At 38.8% G+C, this 16,610-nt stretch overlaps 1 protein-coding gene across 1 annotated transcript in view; it reads right to left on the bottom strand.

Moving 5' to 3' along the window:
• lyst (lysosomal trafficking regulator) overlaps positions 1-16,610 on the bottom strand; it is a 55,449-nt gene that overhangs the window by 1,354 nt on the left and 37,485 nt on the right. The window contains 23 exon segments of the mRNA XM_086093885.1: positions 62-133; positions 1,981-2,137; positions 2,251-2,348; positions 2,425-2,561; positions 4,182-4,280; positions 4,365-4,501; positions 4,579-4,768; positions 5,991-6,221; positions 6,297-6,514; positions 7,231-7,371; positions 7,756-7,912; positions 7,988-8,054; positions 10,404-10,648; positions 12,145-12,297; positions 12,706-12,761; positions 12,891-12,952; positions 13,105-13,201; positions 13,290-13,435; positions 14,220-14,408; positions 14,498-14,574; positions 14,650-14,826; positions 15,931-16,140; positions 16,228-16,439. Coding sequence (XP_085950011.1) covers positions 62-133; positions 1,981-2,137; positions 2,251-2,348; positions 2,425-2,561; positions 4,182-4,280; positions 4,365-4,501; positions 4,579-4,768; positions 5,991-6,221; positions 6,297-6,514; positions 7,231-7,371; positions 7,756-7,912; positions 7,988-8,054; positions 10,404-10,648; positions 12,145-12,297; positions 12,706-12,761; positions 12,891-12,952; positions 13,105-13,201; positions 13,290-13,435; positions 14,220-14,408; positions 14,498-14,574; positions 14,650-14,826; positions 15,931-16,140; positions 16,228-16,439 — 3,328 coding nt within the window.

The raw sequence follows: 16,610 nt of genomic DNA, 5'->3' as shown, positions 1-16,610 counted from the left end.
ACACAAAAGGTGCTCGTCAATGGAAGACACCTGGAAAGTGCAACGCCGCCTGACGTGCTACCTGATGATGGGTTTGCAGGATTTGGGAAAGGTGATCTCTCTCACTGGTTTCAAGTCCCACGTGCTCCAAAGTCTAGAGACGAAAGTGAGGAGGGATAGACGCTACACAATTATGTTGTAAGCTAACACATCTTGAAATGGTTATGAGATTGAAAAGGCGCTCTGTTGACAATACGCGTTATAAAATAAAATACGATCTTGGAAATATGACAAGGTTGTCACGTGAACAGCCACTCAGGGCGAACTGATGATTTTTGCTGTTTACAAAAAAATAGGACTGGGTTAAAAAATATATAATAAAATTGAATAATCAATATTGAATCGATTTTCCTTTTCACGCCTGATATCGGTTCATAAAACCATGAATGAAATTCATAAGAAAATACAATTTAAAAGGCCGAAATATTTTTGTATCTTGCTGTTTTAAATAATAATTATACAATGTTTATGAAAAACTAGTATTGGGTTTAAAAAAAATCAAATAATTGATATTGAATCGATTTTTCTTTTCAAGCCTGATATTGATTCATAAAACCATGAATCGATTATTTTAATATCTCTTTTTTTTCAGGAATTCATAAAAATAAATAAAAAAATATATATTTTTTTTGTATCTTGCTGTTTTGAATCATAAATTATACAATATTTACCAAAAACTAGGACTGGGTTTTTAAAAATCGAATAATCAATATCAAATCGATTTTCCTTTTCGGACCTGATATCAATTCATAAAACCATGAATCGATTATTTTAATCTCTCTTTTTCCCATAATTTCATTCATTCATTTTTTTTTGTATCTTGCTGTTTTCTTGAAATTTACTGTTCACATGAATTTAAAGGATCTTTGTGCAGTTTGTCACTTTTTTTTTTACTCGCGACTGCCACCTCTGGTCCAACGCGTAACTGCAGCATCTGTGTCAGGCTCGTTCATAGTGCGAGTACGAGCACGATCTTAAAGCGACAGCCACACTTGACAAAGGAAGACATGACTTCAAATGAGGTAAGAAAAACTCCGCCCCAGATAAAAGCTGACAGGTGGAGTCAGAGTAAAACAGTCAGGGCTCTTCGTACTCATCTGGGCATTGGTGGAGCATGCATGATGTAGACAAAAGCTTTGACATGACATTTTTAAACGGCACAATGCACCTTTAAATTTATGAAAGACCTGACTTGTTGCACTTCAAGACAATTTCGAATCTTTTTAAATCTATATTTACAATTATTGAATCAGAATTATGAAGATATTTGAATCTGACTCTCGTACCTGGTTGTTGGGAGATGTAACTCTACTGAAACTGAATTTAAAAAACATTTTGTATTACTTGCAACAACTGCTGCTAAGAAATGTATACTTAAGAACTCGAAAAAAACCCACTAGATTAATAAACTTCTTTCACACTGTACACCCCCCAAAAATAAAAAATGTGTTCGACTCAAGGAAAACTAGACTTTTGAATCGACTTGGACTGGATATGATTTCAGATTATTGATTTTTGTGTTTTGTTATTATTTATCATTTCACTTGTATCACTCTTTTGTGGAGAGAGGGCTCTATTTATTTACTCATTTCTTATTTTTTTTATTTTGTACACGTTTTTTGTTTTGTTATTGTTTGTAATTGGAAAAATGGAAAATGATAAATTAATTAAAAAAAATGAAGAAAGAATGATGAAAATATTTTCATCTCATCCTTGCTGATATCAATGTTTGTGTAACACTGAAGTGATTATTAAAGTAGTTACTGCCTCCGCAAAATTTATTTTGGAATTTAATGTTTGTGGAGTTTGTACCATGTCCTTGATAATTAAGAATAATTGATGTTGCGTCATTAATCAATATTGGGTTGAATTGAAGTGAATTGAAAAAAAATCGATTGAGGGAATTGGAATGGATACCCAAATCCCTACGAAAAACCTCACCTGACAACGCCATTTTCCAGCCCGCCGGCAATGACGTTGACCGATACGCCCTCCGGCTGATTGGAGAAGGCGACGGAGCAAATGATCTCTCTGCAGTGCACGTGACCGATGAGGTCTCCGTTGACGGTCCACAGGCGCAGGTCGCTGCCTCCGCCCACTGAACACAAAACGAGCGGCAGAGTGAACACCGCGCTTAAGGCAACGACAACAAAAATAACTGAACGAATATGTAGAACAAAAAGCAAAAGTGCGGACCACTAGAAGCCTCACCCGAGTCGCAAACTGTAGCGATGTCACCTGTGGTCTCGCTGGCCGAAACTGCCGTCACCGGGCTTTTGTGGCCAGTGAGGCTTTGCACGTAACAGAGCCTGTAACAGAACATGATCTCAATTAGCAAGCACATACAAAGAGGCGGGCCTAAGCCTGGATCGGCACCACGCCCACCTGTTGAGGTCCCAGAGGATGCAGGTGCCGTCTGTACTGACGCTGATGAGGATGCTGTAAGGTTTGCACACAAACAGGCTGGTGACTTCACCTGTGTGTCCGTACAGGTGAACCTGAGACTCCACCTCCATCTCCGACTGCGGCACAGACACCATAGAGATGATCAACGTTCACATAGGGATATTATCTAGAAAATGCTTTTTAAATCACCAATCTTTGGGAAATTATTGCAACAAATATTAACTCATTCACTGCCATTGACGGTTGTAGACGTCAAAATTAATTTGAACTATTTCTATTAGTTAACATTTTGTTAACAAGAGTATGAAAACCTAGATTTTTTTTTATTGTACATTAGAACAGATATCAAATTTATGATTAATCGTGAGTTAACTGTTGAAGACATGTGATTAATTACAATAAAAAATTAGGAGCGTCGGGCGATTCAAATCGTAATTAATTGCATGACTTTATGAGTTAACTCACGATTAATCAAAAATTGTATATCTGTTCAAAATGTACAATAAAAAAAAATTCTAGGTTTTCATACTCTTGTTAACAAAAGTGAAAAAAAAAAAGTTAAACTAATAGAAATAGTTCAAATGAATTTTTGACGTCTATAACCGTCAATGGCAGTGAATGAGTTAAAGTCAACCCCCCAAAAACGTCTATGTTCTATGCAGCCCCACTAGTCTAAATACAATATTTTGTTTAATATTGCGTTAGTGGAATATGAGCGAAGCAGCAAAATACAGACGTTTCTATCCATCTTAGAAGATGGCCATTTTGCCACTTGCTATCAACTGAAGATGACATCAATGTTGCTCTTTCTATAGCTGAGCTGTGATTGGTTGTTTTCTGAGACCTGAGCAACGTTGATGTCATCTTCAGTTGATAGCAAGTGGCAAAAAGGCTGCCTTAAGAGATGGATAAAAACGGCTGGATTTGGCTGCAAACTCGTATTCCATAAATGGAACATTAATCAGAATGTCATGTTTAGACTAGTGAGCTCACATATAAGATATTGTCAAGAAATGTGTATGGTTGACTTCCCCCTACTCATTCAAACCCAAAAATAAATAAATAAGTTTTTTAATAATTTGTCCTCCACTCCCAAAAACGTAATTATATGTTTTTTTAATGCTAGAGCATACAGAAGGCTTTGATGCAGCCTCTCAACTGTAGAGGCCAGCAGGTGGCAGCAGAGTATAAGAGATCAACCAGCGTCACGTTGCAACAAGCTCTTTTTGATGATGAAACTTTTGATGATGAAATTGTTGCAAAAAACGGAAACAGATACAAATATACTTTTTTTCCTGGTGAAAAAAGAGACAATAATCTTACTTTTGGTAGGTTCCATGTTTAGCAATAGAACACAATATTCTGTGGGCCTTGCAAAATCTGTCAAAATCCAGTAAAACAGCCGGGAGCGAAGGGGGTTACTTCAGTGAAAATGGCTGCGCGTGAATGAGTTAAAGGCCTCTAATGTCAATGCTCTTTGCCCACCGATGTTTTAGCTTGTCTTAAAATGACAAATCAGAGAGAGTGGGAAACAAGAATCCCTGTTTGAACCCTTTAATCCCACTTGTGCGGTGCGGAAATGTGTTTTAAGGGCAACTGTGATGTGACTAATGAGGCCGAGCGTAAGAGCGCCGCACGGCTCTGAAAAGAAAAGAACGATGAGGAGGAAGGAGGGCCTGCGATGTTATAATGTGGAGGCGGAGGGCTTAGAGGGGGCCGTCGCCATGGTTACCCACCGTGGCGCTAGTGAAGCGGTTGCTGTAGGCGGTGATGACTCCACACTTGCTTCCCGTAAATAGCTGGCAGCCATCGGGCACCCAAGCACAGCTGGTCACCTGGACGAGACGCACGGGTCGTGAGATGGACAAAAACGTGGCATCTGATTGGACGGTGGCCGACGGTGCAATTGCTAGGGTCACCTGATGCAGGGGGGAGCACTGAATGAAGTTGATGGGCGGTTCGCTCTGTTTGCTCTTCAGCCTCAGTATGTTATCTGCGTAGCCCCAACTCAAAATGGCCGACCACTGGATGTCTGTGCTGTGCATGCTGCGAACACCTGCGCAGGGAACAAGGTGTTGAATCAGTCGGATGTAGGGACGAGCCGTCCCGCGTGCCAGGCGCGCGTCTGCCTACCTTGCTCCTTGCTGTAGATCATCAGGAGGCAGAACTTGCGCGACAAGCCGCAGATTGCGCGCGTAGGCAGAGCCAGCAGCGATCCGAACCTCTCGCCATGAGGCTGGCTGAAGCACACGACCGGATCGGGAGCGCTGGGAGACCCCACGTACTCGCCCCACTTCAGACCTTTGATCCATGGCAGTGGGCTCTGTGGGAAAGACCGATACTCGAGATTTCAAGCCGATATTCATTTGCGGTAAAAGAGAAAATATCGTCAAAATTAAGTTTTCCAAAATTTCAACATCATTTCTTAAATTTAGTTATTTTAAATAAAAAGTGTAGGGAGTTCCCAGTGTCAGCATTTTTTTGTTGTCAAACGATTACATTTTTAATCAGATCAATCAGATCTTAAAATGTTGATTAATCACTTAATTAAAAAGGCTTCTTATCAAAAACAATTTGCAATGTAGCACATAGCATGGTGTTAATTCTTTCGAGAAAAAAAAACATTTTCTTCTGCTAATTAATTTGTCTGTTAATTTCTCTTAATCTGTTAATTAATTAATTTTGTTTGTTGACCATGTTGAATTTTTAATTTGCCAATGAACTGAATACAATTTTAATTCAATTACTTGCATAATTTAAAATGAAAAAAAAAATGAACCCAGTAGTTTGACATGAACAAATATTCTAAATGTCATACGCAAACATTTATTAAATGCTTTACTTTAATGTGTGTAGTTATGTTTATTGGTCAAACACAACCTTCATAACTAAAGATGACTTCTTGACTTGTGCTACCTTTAACGTAACCATCCGCTGTCAAAATTAATTCATTCACTGCCATTGACGGCTATAAACGTCAACAATTAATTTAAACTATTTCTATTAGTTTAACTTTTTTTTTCCACTTTTGTTAACAAGAGTATGAAAACCTAGATTTTTTTTATTGTACATTTAGAACAGATATAAAATGTGTGATTAATTGTGAGTTAAGTATTGAAGTCATGCGATTAATTACGATTAAAAATTAGAATTACCTGACGCACCGAATTTTGAATAATCTTTTTTTAATGAATTTATGGCAGTGAATGAGTTAATAGTGTGATTAATGTGTGTTAATACATGATTAATGCACAATTGTATGTAATTAATCAATGAGTTAACACTTTAACTTTGACAGCACTCATTTTTTTTTTATAAAGTGTTAATCTAAATAAAGCTATAAATGAAAAGATCCCCGTATCTCACTGAGCGACAAATGCAAGCGAATGTAGCTCATTTTGGGTTTTCGACAGGGTTCATTAAAGGTACAGATTATTGGCCGATATTTGTCTATGGCAAATACTTTTCAACATATCGTATTTGGAAATAGATTCAAACGTATTTAAATACATTCAAATGAAACCAATCCATGGCAGGCGGCTTACCGGACAGATGATCTCCTTGGCCTGCTCTCTGGTTTCTCTAAAGGCGAGCTGAACCAGGAGACCCATGGCGGCTGGGAGCTCGCCCTCCATCATGAGTCTGGGGCCAGCCCTGCCGACGTGGGAGGAGTTAAAAAGCTGCCTGGGAGTCTGTCCGTACGTCTTGATCATGGTTTCAAGCGCTCTTCGCTGGACTGGGTCTTCGACCGCCGAAACGTCCATTCCAAAATACGTCTGTGGAGGTTCATAAAAACCTGGTGTAAGCATCAGTCCTCATATCTTCGATTCAACGTGACGAGGCATTCTTACAGCTGGGTGGAAGACGTTGATAGCCTGGACGGCAGCTTTTCCTTTCTGCTTGAGTCCAAACACCAGATCGATCCACTGACACAGCGTCTGAGAAACCTGATCCGACTCCAGCGCCTGACGGTGAATCAGGATGAAGAGACGCGGGTCGTTCCGGGCCCAGGGAGGCAAATTCACATGGTTGACCCTCTCGCTGTTCTGACGAACGCCAAAATCAAAACCTGTTGAGGGGAAACAGCAAGAAAGACGTTGAGGAGAGAAGATCAGATGCTTTTAACTCATTCACTGCCATTGACGGCTATAAACGTCAAAAATTCATTTGAACTATTTTTATTAGTTTAACTCCCCCCCTACACTTTTATTAACAAGAGTATGAAAACCTATAAAAATAATTAATTTTTTTCTCCCTTTCCTCTTCCGTTTTTTTTGTTATATTTTTTTAATTTTCAGACTTCGTTTTTCAAAAATGTTAGACTTTTCCGCCTTTCTGTCAAATTTCAGATATTTTTGACAATTTTATGGACATATATTCATTTTCTGCTTCTCTTCCTTTTTTGGACATTTTACCTATAAAAAAAAAATTGTACATTTAGAACAGACATAAAATGTGTGATTAATCGTGAGTTAACAAGTCATGCGATTAATTACAATAAAAAATTGTAATCGCCTGACGAGAAGATTATAAAAAATTAGGGGCGTCAGGCGATTAAAAGTTTAATCGTAATTAATCGCATGACTTCAATAGTTAACTCAGGATTAATCACACATTTTATATCTGTTCTAAATGTACAAAAAAAAGGAAAAAGATTTTCATACTCTTGTTAACAAAAGTAGAAAAAAATAAGTTAAACTAATAGAAATAGTTAAAATAATTTTTGGGACGTATATAACCGTCAATGGCAGTGAATGAGTTAAAAGTGAGCGTAAACATAATGACCTTCTCTGTTGACCAGGAATTCTGGCAGATAGAAGAACTCCGGGATAAGCTCCTTCACATCCGTCATGGACTCGTAGGACGAGAGCCGCCACGTGGTGTTCATGGAGTGAAACGTCCGGTCCGGGATATCAAAGCTCTGATCTGATTAAGACCAAAGACAATCTAATTACAAACCCGATTCAGTGATTGGAACGGCGCCCTTTCATGACCTCAAACACCATCGCCCGCTGAATACATTTGCAGTCGCATAAAGGCGTCTGAGGATCACAGGAGAAATCGGCTGAATGAAAAAACATAATTACGCGAGAAAGGAAAAGATGAGATGAAGGACAAGTATAAAAGACAAAATAAGCTTTCATGGCTGTGGGTTGCGCACAGCTGGATGCGGCCGCTAAAAGCACCACTGGTGAGATTCCATCAAGGCTGCTATTAAAGAACCGTGAACACTTACGGGGGCCAGTTTCAACGACACATGCTGTAAAAGAGTGAAATCCTTGATGACAAGGGCTAAAAGCAGTGACTCACCCTGGTAGGCTAGAAACATCTTGGTAAAAGGCGGCATTCGGACCAAGAAGTGCAGCACAGTGCCGCTGTTGGAGTAGTGAGAGCCGTAGTGGTAAGGCTGAACGGGAGGCATGGGGTCGTCCTCCCGGATGCCCTTCCTGTACTCCTCTTCCAAATACTACACAAGGAAAACACACGCTCATTAAAAAAACAAAAACAAAAAAAACCTTGATGAACACAGGACAGGTCTTACTCTAAAATTATCCACATAGCGATCTTCTTTCTCTTTGGACTGGACGGCAATGGGCTTGCTCAAATTCCTGCATGGCAGCAACACACAAAGCAGTAAGTCAGTGTTTCACATTAGAAACGACACACAACAAAGTGGTAAAAGATTGTAATGAGTCATGCCATCAACCTTAATGCAAACGTTAGCAACCTTTACTGAATAAATAACAGAGAGTCTAGTCTGTCTGGAGCCGCAAAACATTTGAAGATTGTGATGAAGTAAACAGAGTGTTAGTATTAGTATAATGTACTAATTAGAGCTGCACTACTACACAAAAAATAGGAGAGAAGCATCCAATACGTAACATTAATTTTTTTCTCCCTTTCATCTTTTTTTCTTTTTTTTCCAAACTTCGTTTTTCATAAATGTTAGACTTTTCCGCCTCTCTGTCAAATTTCTGATATTTTTGACAATTTTATGGACATATGGTCATTTTCTGCTTCTCTTCCTTTTTTGGACATTTTATGGCTATTTTTTTGTGTGCCTTTTTTGCCAATTTTGTGGACATTTTATGGTTATTTTTGAGATTTCTTTTTATGTTTTTGGACACCTTATAGATACCTTTTAAACGTTTTCTTCACTGCTTTTGTAACAAATAACATTTCTGACTTTTTGGGGGGCAATTTTGTGGCCATTTTATGGTAATTTTTGAGTTTTCTTTTTTTGGTCATTTTACAGTTCTTTTTTTGAATGTTTCTGCCTTTTTTTATTCAATTCTCATTTTCATGGACATTTTATGGTGATTATTGTTTTTCCTCTTCCTTTTTGGGCATTTTTAGGTAATTTAAAAAACGTTTTCATCTATCTTTCATCTCTTTTTCTGTCATTTAATTTTTTTTTAAATGTTTCATTTTTAAGTCTAAATCATGAATTAATTTAAAGAATATTTTATCTAAAAAATAAATTTGTTAAAATCTCTTTTTTTGACATAAAAAAGTGTAATCATTCATTTTTAAGTCTAAATCATGAATCTAAAAAATAAATATGTTAAAAAAAATCGACTAATTGGGACTCACAAGAGAGACTGAAGAGCCACATGTGGCTCCAGAGCCGCAGGTTGCAGACCCCTGTATTGAAAACAACTATGAATGATATAATTCGTCTCCATAATACGTCACCTTCGATATGAATGTTTCATTTAAATATTTATTATTATCTTTTAAATTCTTATTTTATGTTGTGTTTTTCACCTATTTCAAAAGGCGCTGAAAACTTTTGGTCAACACCACCAAGAGAAGCAATTTCCTTTCCAGGAGCATTGCACTGAATTCTCAACAACAATCAAAGCAGCAAAAAGCTCAGGAGAGGTTTCTAAATATTCTATGACTACACACGGGGAATTGTAAACTAAATAAGAACAAAGGCTACCATTCTTAAATATTCATTTATTCACAAAGTTTAATCTTGGAGCTATTCAGTTCATAATGTGTTCTTTTATGACAAGTTTGAGATATTTTATGCTTGGACAATATTTTAAAAGTTTAATCTTTCCATAAGTTATTTACGAAGGATGAGAGGTCAGAGAAAGAATGTAGAAAACATTGCTAAATAAAACTGTCATAGTTTGTTCAGTTTTTACAGAGTATTAAAAAAGTATAGATTCTATAGTGGCATAAAAAAAGTCAATAGGGCTTGCATGCAAAAAAACAAAAAACATGCATTAACTCATTCACTGCCATTCATGGTTATAAACGTAAAAAAATCATTTTAACTATTTCCATTAGTTTAACTTTTATTTCCTACTTTTGTTAACAAGAGTATGAAAACCTATACTTTTTTTTATTGTACATTTAGAACAGATGTAAAATTTGTGATTAATTGTGATTTAAGTATTGAAGTCATGCGATTATTTACGATTACAAATTTGAATTAACTGACGCCCCGAATTTTTAATAATCTTTTTTTAATGAATTTATAAAAAAATCATTTTAACTATTTCCATTAGTTTAACTTTTATTTCCTACTTTTGTTAACAAGAGTATGAAAACCTAGACTTTTTTTTATTGTACATTTAGAACAGATATAAAATTTGTGATTAATTGTGAGTTAAGTATTGAAGTCATGCGATTATTTACGATTACAAATTTGAATTACCTGACGCCCCGAATTTTTAATAATCCCTTTTTTTTATGAATTTATAAAATAAATTTATATCTGTTCTAAATGTACATTTTCATACTCTTGCTAACAAAAGTGGGGGAAAAAAGTTAAACTAATGAATTTTTGACGATAATGGCGTTGTTTTTGAATGTTGACAATTGAATTATTAGGTATTTTTCTGTAATTTTCTCACGAAAAGACGAACATTTTACAGGAAATGCATACAAGTACATTTTAGAAATAGTCAGGGTGACGCTCATCCCTACCCAAGTTCACTGACCTGTAGATGTTGGAGTCCTGCAAGTCCAGCGTCTCACTAGTGTAGTCTCGCAGGATAAAAGGGAACACGGGGTACTGCATGAGGTCGTTAAAGGAGCGGCCGGCGTGCTTGTTGAGATGAGTGAGATACTCAAAGTTGGAGATCTGCCCCGAGCCCCACAGTTGCGTGAGTGCCGTGATATTGCCGTGCTCCAGCAGGTTGGGCAAATCGGACGTGAGGATGTTGTGGTACACGTCGTCCCGGAACTTTGGAAAGGAAAAATGCAAACAGCAAAGTGACATCACGTTCTCGTTAGGTGTCAACTGGAGCCTACGTGCTTGTTTTTGAGATGTGACATAAGGCCGCAGCACCCTGAGAAAACCCACACGAGCAAATCCTGAATTTCAAAACTGAGGCAGACGTGCTAACCGCCAGTCCGCCATGATGGCTGCTAATAAAATATTGAGTTCCTTGAGGACCACAATCTTGACACGCTGGATGCAAGACCAATTTTACCCCTGAGTGGTTTAATCATTTTCTCTATTAAACTATCCACCAATGGAGAAAGCACTTTTACACTATATGTAAATAGTTTAAGAATGAAGTTAGAACTTGGTCAGCCTGGGTCTTGTACTTGCACAGCTGATCTCGTGGTAACTTTGCGGTTCTCAGTTGATCTTTTTGAAGAGAGGCTTGAAGTGAGCTGGAAATGAAACCCCATTAAAATCACTTGCTCTACACATTTTTTTTAACCTATGCATTTTCATCCAATCTATTCACAAAAGTCAGCACATGTATGTTAGGTTAACGTAAGACTGCCCGTAGGCGTGAACATGTGCATAAATGTTTACTTGACTACCAGTCCAAAAATGTACTCTGCCTTTTGCCTTAAGCCCTAACAGTTCAAATTCATCGTGACAGAGCTCTCTAAGGATGTTTTCATCCCATTTAATTAGGCATAGACCGATAATCGGCGCCGCTATTCAGCATTTTATGAGTATCGGCATCGGCCTCTTTTTTTGCTTTGATGGCCGATATTTTAAAAACTCTTATTTTTGCTCCGATGGGCGCTTTTCTCCTCCGTCTGCTCTGAGTCAGCGGCTGTGAACTCCCTGCAGCATTGGCCCGCCCACTGCACCATCTGATTGGTTGCTCGTGCAGTACTAACAGCCAATAAGCAGCAATTAGTGGCTATTAGCCCGCAAGCTAACGGCTAGGCTCACGGATTAGCAGCTATTTGTGAGTTAGCGTGCGGGTGAATGGTTAGCCCGCGAGCGAGCCGGTTAGCTCGCGGGCTAACCATTCACCCGCACGCTAACTTTGAACAACTATTAGGTTAGCCTGTGAGCTAACGGTTAGCTTGCGCGCTAACCTACGTTTTTTAGCAGCTATTTGGGAGTTATCCCGGGGTTAGCGTGAGGGTGAATGGTTAGCCCATGAGCTAACAGTTAGCCCGCAAATTAGTGGCTATTTGGGAGTTGGCATTATAGATGGTGCAAAAGCTGATGGCAAACAAAAAAACATGTGCTTGAAGGCATTTAAGCAGTCAACTGCTGGAGTTTTTATTATTATTTTGTTATTAAAAATTTGGACACCATTTTTTCCCCCTGCAAATGTATATCGGCTCCAAATATCAGTTATCGGCCTCCCTGACTACCGATAATCGGTATCGGCTCTAAAAAAAAAAAAAAATCATATCGGTCTATCGTTACATTTAATGGTTTATACTTATAGTGTGATAGAATATAACAGTTTTTTTTACCTTGTTGTTGTCAAAGGCTAAGAGCAGCGTTCGACCGTTGGTGAGGAATATCTCCACAGCGTTGTCTCTCAGCTGCCACCATCGCTTGTGCACTTCTTTGATCTCCTCATAAGTCCAAGAGAAAGACGGCGCTTCTGTCTCACCGTGAAGGCTCTGCTCAACAGTGTCGGGCAAGTTACAAAAATGTCTTGCGAAAGGTTTTTTTTTTTTTTTTTTCACACAATATCACGATCTCTGAATTCCAATGTGTTCACACTGCTGTCTTACTTTTGAGTTAAATTTCACACTTCACCCCAAGCAAAAAACAAAAACAAAAACTGAATTCTATGTAAAGCTTGACATTCAACTGTAATACATTGATAGACAAGATAAAATGCACAGACAAAGTTAAAATGCAACATTGCACCACTAAAATAGCAATATAATATCCTAAATGACTGCATTATAGCAGAAAGCACAATCAACCATCATTCTGTTCATTCCTGACGCAGCTCTTCAAACACACATTGCTGCCGCCATCTGCTTTGGTCTACACAGACGATGGCAGCCCTCAGGCCTTACCTGGCCGTCGTGAGCGTCTGCAGCATTGTCCTCCACAAAGTACATTCCAGACTTCCCTGTGAGACAGCACAAGGCCAGTAAGATTGATGCAACAGGCGAATGCCAACCGATGACTAACCCCCCCGTGTGTGAGCAGAGACCACACGCATTCTTGAGCTGAGCGCACAGAAACACTTTATCGTTACCTAGAAGCAGCTCCCCTGCTGTCTCTCTGGAGGGGGCCACGCTCATGCAGCGCCTGGTAAACCTGGGAGACATGAAAAGATGTTTCGTATCTACGCAGCATCTGAATAAAGCGGTGATGCAATGTCCGGAGGCAAAACAGCTTGATTACATATTTAATTGTCCTCCTCGGGTCCTCCTGTTAATAAGATGAGAGAAAAGGAAAACATACAGTACCTGATGGGTTCGCTAGTGGCTTTGTCTTTCACGGTGGAGGAGAAAGACGAGTGCGTCTTATCCTCAAACAGGAATGACAGTGGCGGCTTCACCGCGTCTAAATAAAGGCAAGTGGGTCAGAATGAGATCCACGAAAAATGTGAAAGAAATTCAACACACTTTATAAACGCTTATGAAGTTCTCACCTTCAGGCTTGCGTCTGTCTTTGAGCAAATATTTGTTTGGGATGGTGAGGTAGCATCTTTGCAGTCGCCGCCGCTCACGGTTCGGCCCTTCCGTTGGGTCCAACTGCCAGGACGTGGGGTAGGATGTCTGGTCATACCAAACCGCACTGGGACAGACGAACAAATCATGTCAATATATGAGGTGTTATGGGAGCGTATTGGATTCACTTGGCTTTTTATTTTTTTATTTTCTGCTTTTCAGATTTTTTTCTTTTCTGTTTTACTGAATATTTTTTTCTGTCATAAATTTTTTATTCTCCAAAAAACGGAGGAAAAAATATTCAGAAAAACAGAAAAAAATATTCGGAAAAAAGAGGAAAATTTATTTTTAAACAGCTTTGTTTTTCTGAGTTTTCAAAAAAAAAATTTTTAAGTGACATACTAAATTTCCCGCATACCTCCAAAGTACCTTCAATTATATGTCTTACTGGCTCAGTTAGGGTAAGGCATGTACCGTAATTAGTAACTCACACTGTATTGGTAATGTTTTATGCTTTTTTACAGTATACTATCATTCTAATATAAGATAGGTTTATGGAGCATGTAAGGAATGCAAACATGTCAATCGATCGGCATGATTTTAGTTAACAGTTACGTTTCTACGTGTATGCGGGAAAGTGTCCACCATTAGTGAGTCAAAAAAGACATTACTACAAATGTTATACAATGTTTTTCAGAATATTTCTTTTTTCCTGAGTAATTTTTTCTCCTGATTTTTTTTTATGACAGAAAAAAATATTCAGTAAAACTGAAAAAAATATTCAGAAAAACTGAAAAAAAACACACAAAAAAAACCCAAAGCTCCCCCAAAAAATGTGCCAGGAAAAACACTTCGGACTGTTTTAATTTGGTTGCTATGGAAACGTTCTCTTCTAGCACGTCTGTGCCTACCGGTCATGCGTTAGTTGCTGCACCAGCTCCTGCCAATGGCGGCTGGCGCTCAGGTCCGTCTTGTAGAGGCCTCTGATGTGCTGGATGACTTTCTTTCTCTCCATGCCTTGCCGCAGAGACACATTCTGCGTGATGTCAGCAGCGATCTTCGAAATGTCTTTGGACTTTCCGTCTAGCCTCTGGATGAGACTGCAAAGGAGAGAAAGTCATCCGTAGTTGCATTAATAGAAAGCAGGAAAAGAGTTACTACTCAAATGTTTTATTGGCGCTCTACTCACTTCTTTTGAGTGTTGGTCATTTTCTTTTCCCACGCCACCTTGCTCGTATTCTCCTCTGCTTCATACTTGATTTTTTCCTGTACGAAGTCAATTATGAGTAAACAAGTACACTTGTGCTTACTTAGCATGCCTGCTGCTAAAAAGGGGCTCGCCTCTTTAATGGCCTTGAGCAAGTCCTGCTTGTGTGGAACGTTGGGTGGGATGCAGCGGTGACCGCAAAGCTTGAGCGAGGTCATGAAAACGCCTACAGCATTCTGCTCGTCTTTGGTGAGGCTGTCCTTGTGGTCTTGCAGCATTTCGTAAAGGTACAGTGACAACTTGGGCCCATGCTATGAGAGACGGAACAATTTGCATACGAGTCACATGTGGCGCTTGAAGAGACCCGAGCTGCTTGCGGTTGACTGACATATTGCGAAGTCAGCAAAACAAGTGGCTTGATCGAGAGCATGCAAAGCTATCACAAGGGCAACGTGCAGCGAAACCGCAGACGACAGTTGACCATGATGCGTTCTGTGACAGTGGCTGAGTACCAATAATTGTATTTTTTTCCATGGTAAATAATAAGTAATAATAATAAAGAAATAGCCTAGTGGCTAACCTAGTGTTTTTTTTTTTTTTTAAAGGAACGACTGAAATTTGATAAAACCTGAGTTGTGAGATACAGTTATTAGGGATGGGCGAGTACCGATCACAGGTATCAGTATTGGTGGCAATAACAGCCTTATTTTAAGGTAGTGGTACTTGTGAAGGCTGCCGATATCAGTATGTGTAAATATAGAAAAATATCATAGAAAAAGTGCTATATTTGGATATATAGGTCTTCGTATGGGTTTGTTTATCAAAAGTACTAGTTACTAGTGGTATCGGTACTTGGTATCGGTATCCGTGACTACTAAAGAGTTGCGTACTTGTATGTGTATAGGTCTAAAAAAAAAAGTGGTATCCAACATCCTTAATATTTATCTATCCTGACAACTGTTATTGATTATATTGTAAAGAAAAGCTAGACTCTTTTTTTATGTCACGGTAACTTCAGATTCTTCTTTTTTTTCTCTGCCATCAGAACTACAACACTAGCAGCATGACAAAAATATTAAAGAAAAAAATAAAACACACCTGGAGTAATACTTTCGATGCTCTCAAAATTAACACGATGTCACACATGGCAATTTCCCGCCCCAGTTTTTTTGGGGGTGAACTCCAAATTGAAAGACTTGAAACGCGTTCCGACTTTAAATGTCAAGTTCCATAATACGTTATTTAAAAAAATATTTATTTGCTTAAGTCTCAGCATGCAGACATACTGTAAATAAATGAGTTATTCCATCTCACCAGATCTTATTAAAAAGGTACAGACAGTATAACTAACATGTGACTCGAGAATCCAAACAAAAAAAAAAAGAGCAACAAATAAACAAGACACTTCCACGTACCTCGAGACCGGGGCTGAGGCTCTCCTTAAGGATGTCCAAATGTCTTGGATCAACCACAAATTCCAACGCTTCCTTCCTGTCGGACAAAGGACGAGCAGGACTCAGTGCGTGCACCAACAGGCGACCGATTTGAACCCGGAATGTGTCCCGACACGACCACAGGATCCTTCGCCATTGCTGATGTGGAGCGCCTCCTCGACCGGTACTGCCCTGAGAATCCACACGCGTGGCAATCGCAATTAATCCACCACGACTATAAAAAGATCCCAATGACAAAGAAGTGGCTTTAAATCTCACCAGACTGATTTTGATTCCGTCCATCATCAGTTTGAGAATGTCTTTCTGCAAACTCTTTTTGCTGGCAGGTGGCAGTGTGAAGGGAGTAGGTGAGTGTGGGGCGGAGGAAACGCTGCCCTCTTCGTGTGAATGGTCTCCCAGTTCGGGTGTGAAAAGCTGTTGGTCCGGGGAGTCGGGGATGTTGAGCAGGTCAAACAAATCCTGGCTGATATCTTAAAAGGGAAAACAAGCGGATTACACACATAAAAAAAAAATTATATATATATATATATTATGTAAATGAAGCACTTTGGTAATGAAATACCTGTGGGTCGTTAAAATGTTTATATGACTTTATCAAATAAAAATATATTGTAGTGTCCTAAAACCTTAACATTTTTTTT

Source organism: Leptonotus elevatus, chromosome 13 (genome assembly GCF_054856555.1).
Source record: "Leptonotus elevatus isolate MCC_2025b chromosome 13, RoL_Lele_1.0, whole genome shotgun sequence".
NCBI lineage: Eukaryota > Metazoa > Chordata > Actinopteri > Syngnathiformes > Syngnathidae > Leptonotus > Leptonotus elevatus.
The sequence above is the reverse complement of the archived record's forward strand: the minus strand, read 5'-3'. Positions and strand labels throughout refer to the sequence as shown.